The sequence below is a fragment of the Camellia sinensis genome, chromosome 3 (assembly GCF_055761805.1).
Source record: "Camellia sinensis isolate YWXY chromosome 3, ASM5576180v1, whole genome shotgun sequence".
Classification (NCBI taxonomy): Eukaryota; Viridiplantae; Streptophyta; class Magnoliopsida; order Ericales; family Theaceae; genus Camellia; species Camellia sinensis.
In genome coordinates this window covers 211,613,959-211,624,236 of record NC_138963.1, presented here as the reverse complement: position 1 = coordinate 211,624,236, position 10,278 = coordinate 211,613,959, and the positions used below count along the sequence as shown (strand labels likewise).

Genomic DNA, 10,278 nt, shown 5'->3' with positions numbered 1-10,278 from the left:
CCCAAACTCAACTTTGCCCTATGTCATCTTCATCACACTGGCCATAAATTTTACTTTATCTTATTATTTTTAATCTAGTGGTCAAAATAGACACACATTGTATTATATTTTCTATTAATAAATTTATTATATTTTATCTATTTATAAAAAGATTTCATAGATAAACTTAGCATCATCATGATAGAGTGTTTATTCTTATTTAATATATCATAACTTTTGGTTGATAAACTCTTCAAAATTTATAAATTTGTAATCAGATTGACTCATTAAAAGGATTAATCGATCCAACATTAATTAAATGACTAGGTAAATTTGATTATATTGCTTGTTTAGTGACTAACCCATAAATGTATGAGTTTGCTATCAACTACAGTATATTACTCATATATCAACTATAGTTTTGGAAAAATTTTGGGGGGTTCAATCATTGGAGAAAGATTACAAAAATCATGAAAAATGTATGAAAAAAAGGTTTTGTTTTCGATTTTTCACTTGAATAATTATCTTAAATATATGAATACATAAATATCAGATTGACAAGTCCAAAAACAGGATTTATCAATTGCCTCACACGTTGAGAGTTCCGCGGAATTTCTTTTTGAAATATTTGGTGCCCTTTTTCATTTTCAAAAATAATGCAAGGGACAAATAAGTAAAAACGTAAAGCCACATCCAGTTATTGCAGAAAACTAAGTCATTCCACTCGTCCCCACAAAAAAGCCAAGAATGGTTTGTTGTCGGTCAACCATAAATAATTTTATAATGATCCTATCATATATGTACTATACTTATTATATTTTCATATTTCATGTGGTATTATTGTATTGGTAATAAACAATTTGTGAGATGAGTCTGATTTTACTCGCATGTTCAAAAAATGTAAACAATATACACTTTTTGATTAGTAGAAAATAGTAGAATCTACATTTTTAGATGAAATTAATATACTTTTCAAATATGAAATCTGATGATGCTGTGATATTAATAGTGGATGGGTCGGACCGGTTCGCGTCTTTTATGAGTTTGTTGGTTATTGAATCTTCGATGTGTGCCTACGAGAAGGTCCAAAGGGGGAAGTAGTCCCCCAACGAACACTCCGATGATCAAGTTAGACCAAGGCAAGTAGTAATTGGTTTGAGAGAGAGAGAGAAGAAGAGAATGAAACACTTAATCTCTAACGTATTTCAAAGGCTTCTTTATATAATTTGCTCATCATTTCCTTGTCAATTCCAAGCTGTCTTGTTGGCCAAAAGTCTATGGCCTAGTTAACATCGTTCATGGTGATTCTGTATACTCCGGCGTGAGGAGTCCTGCTGCATTTAATGCTATAGTGGCCTCATTAAATACTGATGTGTGGGTGCAATAACTTTACAGAATCTTTGTTTGCTCACGTGGCTAATTCCCTATCCGACAAGTGTTTGAATGCTATTGGTCCTCAACTAGCATTGCTTTCTCAAAGTTATTGGGCTTTAACACTTAGACTGTGAGCTGGGCTCCCTTTGGTGCCCATCAGTATCAGTAGTATCCCATTCTCAAGTGCAGCTTTAGTCCAACGAAGGGAATAAGAAAAAAGAAAATAATCCCCCAAGACGCCAGAGAGAGGACCAAAGGGGAAAGATGTGAGGGATGGTGGGCGATTTGGAGCGGTTGCAGTTTGGTGAGCGACCGAGGGTCTGACCAACCGTTGAGGAGGGGGTTCGACCAGTGCAGTGGTCTACCGACCAGTGTAGTGACCGACCACTAAGGAAGGTGGCCAACCGACGTGATGGTCAACCGCTGAAGGGACCAACCGTGGAGGGAGGGGACTGACCGACGTGGTGGTTGACCTCAGAAGAGAGCGATTATTAAGGGTGGTGACCGACCTTCGTGGGGACCGACTGACGTGGTGGTCGACGTCTGAAGGGATCGATCATTGAAGGAGGTGACCAACTTACGTGGTGGCCGACCGACGTAATAGTCTACCTCTAAAGGGATCAACCATTGAGGGAGGTAACTAACCTACGTGGTGGCTGACTGACGTGGTGGTCGACCTCTGAAGGAATCGATCGTTGAGGGATGTGACCGACCTACGTAGTGGCCAACCGACGTGGTTGTTTACCTCTGAAGGGATCGGCCGTTAGAGGCATTTATGGTGCACAGGGCTCGAGGGACAGGAAAGGACGTGATGATGTGAATTAAAATAGACGGGGGAGAGGAAAAAGAATAAGTGCGATGAATGAGGGATCGATGTTGCACACGTGGAGCAATCTGGGCCACTGGTAGAGGATATAAAGTGATAGTAGGAAGTGAAGGGGTTGTATAGAGGGTGACGTAGGAAAGGCGGAGGTTTTAACTTGGTAGAATTTTCAAACTGGCAATTTTTAATTACGATCCTTGGAACACAAGCAAACCTCGGGCATTCGGACTGGTGCGATTTACTTACCTTATTGTGAAAAATCAATGTATTCCAAACTTTAGCTCTTACATCTCGATAGACTCTCTTCTTTTTCACATCGCAAATTTCCTCACCCCCGCAACCGAAGCGATATACAGAAACGTGAAGGAGATGGCACAAGACAAAGCATCGGCCATGACATCGGATGCGTTAGAAGAGAATGATAGAGATGCATTGGCGGAACAATATAGAGTGGAGAGGCTTGGGGAAAAGTGCGTGGAGCAGCCAGTGCGACCCCTTCCGGCGACAATGATCTTGGCGGCCCAGCCAATTAGCCAAGTGGCGTCTGATCACTGGTATACCAAGGCTGACAAATCCACGTTAACGACAGAGGATTTAAAGGAGTTGCGTAGTAGATACCAGATTTTGGCAGATATAGAGTTGAGATTGCCAACGGCAAATGAGAGGGCGTCTGATGCACGACCGATAGAGTTCTCACTGTACAAAGAGGCGCTACGGGGGAGCCTGAGGCTACCCCTCCCATAGCTAGTGGTCGACGTGGTCACGGGTGACCGAATGAGAGAAGATGACGGTGGACGAATTTTTTTCATCCTACAAGGCTTCAAGGCAACAAGAGACATGAGTGGCCCTGTAAGTAGTAGCTGTGAGGGGATTGATGGCGGGACAACTCTCGTCGGTGAAAAGTTGGCGGCCAAAGTGGTTTTTTGTGTCAGCAAATAGAGGGAGATGAGTACGCACGATATGGAAAGTCCCCACCAAGTCGTTAGAGCCCAAGGTTGACGTAGTGGTGGAGAGAAGGGTGAAGCAGGTGAAAAAGTAGAGGGAGAATGAGGGGTTGAAATGGGACGACCTCGTCCAACCCTCCGCCTTATTTGCCTTAAATCTGGGGCCTAAGCCGACCGAGGGAGATCCTACTTCAGAGGAGATGGAAGTGACGAGGAAAGTGCAAGAGGCGGAGGACAAAGGAGTGTTCGTGATGGCAGAAAAATACAAGGATAAAAAACTAGGTCCAGCGCCTAAGCTGGTCGTGAAAAGGTCGATCTGACCACGACCAAAGCCCTTGGAAGAGATGAACTTGACGAACTTTGTGCCACTGGGAGCGTCGTTGGATCCGCTGAAGGAGAAAAACAGGGAGGGGGTGGAGTTTGTATTAAAGAAGAATAAGAGGAAGGTGACTATGGAGGGTGATGAAGAAGGATCCTTGCTGAAAAAGACGAAGGAGAGGGCTACGAAAGTGCGGCCAGAAAGTGAAGGGGAGAAGGCTAAAGCTGGTGTGCATGCAAAGGGGGACCTGGTCAAGCCTCCAATCGTTGAAATGAGGAGCCAAATAGAAGAACAAGAAGGAAGAGTGATTGGGGACCAATCGACAGGTCTACCTGTAGTGGACTTGCCCCCCAACAGACTTGTCCCCTAGCCAAAAGTTGGAAAAAGAACGGGCGAGTGAACCAGAAAGGAGCTCCGTTGTGAGGTCATTGAAGACTGCCACTTATCATGTGAATGCGGTGGCTGGCCGCTTAATGGTAGATGGAGGGGACCCCGCTAAAGTGCAACGGGAGGCCAGGGCTGGTGCAGATCGTCTGTTGTAGATTGTTAAGGACGCAGCCATATATAATATCAAGTTTTATTTTTGTTAATTGGTTTTTTGTAATTTTAATGATATTAGGATGATATAGATATGTAATGTTGAGTAATGCCTTAATATTATTAGTTTTTATCATAAGTTAAATGTTATTAGTCTGAGTAATTATTTTGCTAATATTAACAATTTATTCTTATAAATAGAAATTTTTAGAACCGTGAACCAAACCGAAACCGAACCGTTATTTCGGTTTGGTTCTGGTCTGGTTTTACAAGTGTAATGCTTTGGTCTGGTTCTCAAAATCACAGAACCGTTAGGATCGGTTCGGTTCTTTGGATTTTCTTAGAACCAAACCAATTCGGATCGTGTACACCCCTATCTGCTGAGCAAGGCAGTAAGGGCAAAGGTGGAAGCGAAACCGTTGAATTCCAAGTTAGAAGAGGTTCAGGCCCAATTGCAGAATGTAAGGGTGAAGACGGCCGGTTGGAGAAAGGCAGCACGGAGTGCCTGTACGAAGGGCCTAGCCTATGAGCAGAGGGCGAAAAAGATTGAGGTGTTGGCGGTGGTGTAGAGCTACTTGGCTGAGCGTGCCAAGATAAGCCAGACTGAGGTTATTGTTGAGCTATCAGTTGTCAAGGCTGAGCTCGAAGTGGTGTGTTGCTAGAATTTGAGCTAGCGACAAAGCAGAAGAGGACGGACGAGGTCTAACAGGCCTACACCACTGCCAACAAGAGATTGGAAGAGGCCCTCATAAATAATGAATAACTGCGTGATCTGGCCTTGAAAGATAAGGAGGAGGCTGATGCACGAGTTTCTAGGTTGGAGAGGATCTTGGAAGAAGAAAAGGCCAAGATAGTAGAGTTAACCAGGGTGATGGCGTCTAAAAGGGCTATTTATCCAAATCGGTGCCTCGCTGCGGTGGAACAGTTTAAGTTATCTCCGAAGTTTCAAATGGCAGTTAACGCAGCTGTGGTGAGGGGCTTGGCCAGAGAAGGGGAAGGGGTGTTGGGCCAGCAAATATGGCTGCTGCTGAGCTGGTGGAATGGCAGACCAAAGAAGAAATAATCCAAAGGTTCCAGCAATCAGACTATTACAAGCATGAGATGAGCATGTACTGGAATAGTGGCTGGACGAGCTTCAAGTACAGGGCAGAGGAGCTCTTCCCAAACATGGACTTCAACCGCGTGAGGCCAGGGGAGGGGGACATTGCCCAGACCCCACTAGATGAGGGTGTTGAGGAAGGAGATCTGGCATCTAGCGAGGATGAGGAAGGTAAAAGTAAGGCGAATTGAAGATGTGACCTAGGCTTAGGTGTTTTGTTCTGTTTGAATTTATCCTTGTAATAATTGAAGTAGCTCTTTGTAAAGAATATTTGGCATGGTGTGAAGAATTTGTGTTGAAATTACAAAGATTGTTTGTCTAGCGGTTGCTATTTTATTATTATATGTTTGTGTGATTTTATTTTATTTTATTATTATTATTATTATTATTATTATTATTATTATTATTATTATTATTATTTGTTGTATGGGTGAACTAGCTTTGTGCATGGTGTTGTGTAAAAATTAATATTTCGTGAAAGAAAGAAATTTATTTGTAAAAATAATGATGTGGTTAAAAACAATCATGGTTATATAAAATTAGTTTTGCGCATACTGGAAGGTGTGGTAGACTTAACTGGATTGAGGGTTACTGGACTTGGCCAGACCGAGACTGAGACTCAGTCTACTGAGGTGTGCTTGGCTCAATCTGGCTGAGTTTTTCAGGCTCAATCTGGCTGAGGCTTGTGATGCTCAGTCTAGTTGAGGCTTACTTGACTCAGTTTGGCTAAGACTTGTAATGCTCAGTCTGGCTGAGGCTTACTTGACTTAGTCTGGCTGAGCTCTTCAGACTTAGTCTGGCCAAGACTTGTGATGCTCAGTCTCATTGGGGCTTGCTTGACTCAGTCTAGCTAAGCTCTTCAGGCTCAGTCTTGCTGAGACTTGTGATGCTTAGTCTGACTGAGGCTTGCTTGACTCAGTCTGGTTGAGCTCTTCAGGCTTAGTCTGGCTATGACTTATAATGCTCAGTCTCACTGGAGCTTGCTTGACTCAGTCTAGCTGAACTCTTCGGGATCAGTCTGGCCGAAACTTGTAATGCTCAGTCTGGCTAAGGCTTGCTTGACTCAGTCTGGCTGAGCTCTTTAGGTTCAATCTGGTTGGGACATGTGATGCTCAGTCAGACTGAGACTTGCTTGACTCATTTTGGCTGAGCTCTTCAGGTTCAGTCTGGCTGAGACTTGTGATGCTCAGTCGAGCTGAGACTTGCTTGACTCAGTTTGGTTGAGCTCTTCAAGTTCAGTCTGGCTGACACTTGTGATGCTCAGTCGGGCCGAAACTTGCTTGACTCAGTCTAGCTGAACTCTTAAAAAAAAGTACAATAGAAATAATGAGGATTGAAATTTGTCAGCATTAAGGCACAGTCCTGGGATCATAAGTTTATACATTGTATGGTAAGGGCAAAAATGAACAAGTGTTCCGAATAACAAAGTGAACCATATAACAATTGAACCGTACAAAAAGTAGAAGATGCTGTTTTATTGGAAATATCGCTTTAGGTGCTCGGCATTCCATGGATGAGGGAGGTCTTTGCCTGCCATATCTTGGAAACGGTAAATGTCTGGGCGGGGTCTAGTTTTGATGATGTAAGATCCTTCCCACTTAGCTGCTAGCTTACCATCGGTCAAGTTTTTGGTAGAAATAGTAGCTTCTCGTAAGACCAGGTCTCCCACTGTGAATTCTCAAGGTCTGACTCTGCGGTTATAATGTTTCCACATTCTCTGTTGATATGAGGTTAGCCTGACAGCAACTGACTCTCATAGTTCTTCAATCAAGTCCAGTTCGGCCCGTTGCAACTCGTTGTGTAGTTCTATGTTCAGGTGTATTATTTGGGGGATTGGAAGACTGAGCTCCACGGGGATAACCGTTTCAACAATGTATGTTAGCCGGAACGGGGTTTCGCCGATGGGAGTTCTCGCTGTCGTTCGATAGGCCTAGAGCATATTTGGGAGCTCATCTGCCCAGAGTCCTTTAGCGGCTTCCAACTTGGTCTTGATTATTTTTAACAGGGAGCGATTGGTGACTTCAACCTGCCTGTTAGTTTAGGAATGGCCAGGAGAGGAGAAACGGGTATGAATGTTAAGCTCTGCGTAGAATCCTCTGAATTTTGCGATATCGAACTGCTTGCCGTTGTCGGAAATGATGGCTTGAGGGACCCCGAAACGGCACACATTGGACTGCCAAATAAACTTGGTGGTATTTCGCTCGGTAATCTTGGCAGGAGGCTCCGCTTTCACCCACTTGGTGAAGTAATCAATGGTGGCCACAGCGAACTTTACTTGGCCTCTACCAGTCGGCAATGGGCCGACAAGATCGATTCCCCACTTGGCGAAAGGAAAGGGGCTAATGAGCGTGCTCAATTCTACTGGAGGGGCGTGGGGGATGTTGGCGAAGCATTAGCACTTTTCATATTTGAGTACAAAGTCGGTGGCGTCCTATTAAAGCGTGGGCCAAAAGTAGCCTGTGCAAAGGATTTTATGAGCTAAGGATCATCCCCTAGAATGATTGTCGCAAACCCATTCATGGACCTCTCTCATCACATAGGTAGCTTGGTCAGCGTTTAAACACTTGAGGTGTGGTCGTGAGAATTCCCGTTTGTACAAGATATCATCAATAATGACATAATTAGATGACCAAGCCCTGATCTTGTCGGCCTTCTGTTTATTCTCTGGTAGGACTCCATGTTCTAAGAATGGGATGATGTTGTGGGTTTATGGGATAGGCTCGTCCTGGAACAGGTGAACCTTCTGTTAAGCTGGTGAAACTGCTAGGTGGGTCAGGTATTCAATTCGGACATCGTGGCGAAAGTCGGATTGGTTTGCTGAGGCTAACTGGGTCATTTCATCTGCTTGGGAATTCTCTAACTTGGGTATATACTTGATGTGAAAACTATTAAAGAGATGGGTGAGGGGAAGAGCGATGTCCTTGTATGACCGCATTGTTTCCTCCTTTGCATCGAACTCGCCTATTATCTGTCCGATGACCAACGAAGAATCACTAGACACACAGAGATGGTCAACCCCAATGTCTCTGGTCAGCCGAAGACCTATTAGGGCCTCAAATTTGGCCTCGTTGTTACTTGCAGTGAACAAAAATTGGAGAGCACACTTGAAATATTCACCATCGAGGGTAGTAAGGATCAAACCAGCTCCACTACCTTCTTTGCAGGATAAGCAATCAACGCTAAGAGCCCAGAAATAGGGGTCCTCTATATCAGGAATGACGTTTACAGATGCTAGGGGTATATCGGGAGTAGAGTTGGTGAATTTTAGGATAAAATCTGCAACAGCCTGGCCATTGATGGATGTTCGGGGTCGGTAGGAGATCTTGTATTTGCTTAGTTCAACAGACCACTGCATGAGTTTGCCTGACGATTCTGGTTATTGCATAACCTTTTTCAAGGGCTGATCAGTGAGGACCACTATGGAGTGGACTTGGAAATAGGGTCGAAGTCGTCTGGATGCGATTCTATTCCGCTCCTCGAAGTGCGCGGCTGATGTAGTAAACTGGGCGTTGGACTGAGTCTTCTTTTCTGATAAGGGCAGCACTAACCGCAGTGCTGGAAACAACTAAGTAGAGAAAGAGGGTCTCTCTTGGCATTGCTTGAGAGAGAAGAGGGAGGTTGGCCATGCACTATTTCAGTTATTGGAAAGCCTCATGGGATTTGACGGTCCATTCAAAAGCCTACTGGAGAACTTTGAAGAACAGAAGGCATTTGTTAGTCGCTTGTGAAGTAAAACAGTTGAGGATGGCAACTCTGCCAATAAGCTGTTGGACCTCATTTACCGTTCGAAGAGATTGCATTTCTATTAAGGCCTTGATCTTCTCTGGATTGGCCTCAATACCTCTATGGTTGACCATGAAACCCAAAAACTTACTAGACCTAACGCCGAAGACGCACTCTTCTATGTTCAGCTTCATCTTATGTTTATGCAAGGCCTAGAAGGTCTCCCGCAAGTCTACTAGGTGATCGAAGGAGAGTTTTCTTTTGACGAGCATGTCGTCAACGTAGACCTCCATATTCCGACCTATCTGGATTTTGAAAATGGCATTAACCAGACATTGGTAAATGGCCCCCGCATTCTTTAAACAGAGTGGCATCACACGGTAATGATAAGTTCCTCTGTCAGTAATGAATGAGGTGTGTTCTTGGTCAGCTGTGTGCATTAAGATTTGATTATAGCCCAAGAAAGCATCCATGAAGCTGAGCATCTGGTGTCCTGCCATTGCGTCGACTAATAGATCTATCCTAGGTAGTGGGTAGCTATCCTTAGAATAGGCTCGATTGAGGTTAGAGTAGTCGACGCAAAGTCTTCATTTGCTATTGTTTTTGCAGACCAAGACCACATTGGATAGCTATTTGGGATAGTCTACATTTCTAATGAATTGGGCCTTCAACAGCTTGTCTACCTCAGCGACGATGAGATTGTTGCGTTCTGGATGAAAAATTCGTTGTCTTTGGTGGAACGATCGAAACTAGGGCTCAATACTAAAACGATAAGTAATGAAAGAAGGGTCAATGCTTGGCATATCGGAGTAGGTCCAAGCAAAGACATCGTTATGCTCGGTTAAGAGGGCTGTAAGGTCAGCTTTGGCCAGGGGGTAACTAGCTACCAATTTTGGCCATATTCGTCCGGTCGGTGGGATCAATGGATAATTCAACTAGTTCTTCCACTGGTTCCCCTCTGATTAGCTCTTTCTCATCTCTAACATCAAGGCCTTCTATAATCATGGCCTTCCTCATTCTAACCTCCTTTAATGAGGCGACATAGTATTCTCTGGCCACAGTCTATTCGTCCCTCACCGTGCCGACCCCCTGATCGGTCAAAAATTTCATGGCCAAATAGTACCTAGAGGTTACAACTTGGAGAGTGTTAAGAGCTGTGCAACCAAGTATGATGTTGTAAGCGGAAGGGTAGTCAACGACGAGGAAAGTGAGTAGTTTTGTGGACTGCTGTGGACATTCTTTGATGGTGATTGAGAGGTCAATGGAGCCTATGGATGTCCTCGATCGCCGGTGAAGCCGACTAGAGGGGCTTGTAGAGGCAACAACTTTTCTTCCCCGACCTTAAGTTGTCGGTAGGCATTGAGGAAGATGATGTTGAGGAGCTGCCATTGTCGACAAGTACTCGTCTGACTTTGTAGTTCGATAAGAGAGCAGAAATGACCATGGGGTTGTCGTGGGGATAGCGAACGCCTGTGCAGTT

General features: G+C 44.2%; 1 protein-coding gene across 1 annotated transcript; it reads right to left on the bottom strand.

Annotated features, from left to right (window-relative positions):
* Positions 1 to 7,821: 7,821 nt before the first annotated feature.
* LOC145822206 (uncharacterized) lies at positions 7,822 to 8,992 on the bottom strand. The gene is made up of 2 exons (XM_082918811.1): positions 8,858 to 8,992; positions 7,822 to 8,424 (listed from the first exon to the last, which is right to left on the bottom strand). The coding sequence occupies exons 1-2, from the start codon at positions 8,990 to 8,992 to the stop codon at positions 7,822 to 7,824; spliced, it is 738 nt and encodes a 245-aa protein (XP_082774937.1).
* Between the last annotated feature and the right edge of the window lie 1,286 nt (positions 8,993 to 10,278).

Coding starts and splice junctions, on each gene's coding strand:
- LOC145822206 (XM_082918811.1), bottom strand. CDS start 8,992: ATGAAGCTGAACATAGAAGAGTGCGTCTTCGGCGTTAGGTCTAGTAAG. Junction 8,425..8,857: donor AAATGCAATCTCTTCGAACG/GTAAATGAGGTC, acceptor AAACTCATGCAG/TGGTCTGTTGAACTAAGCAA.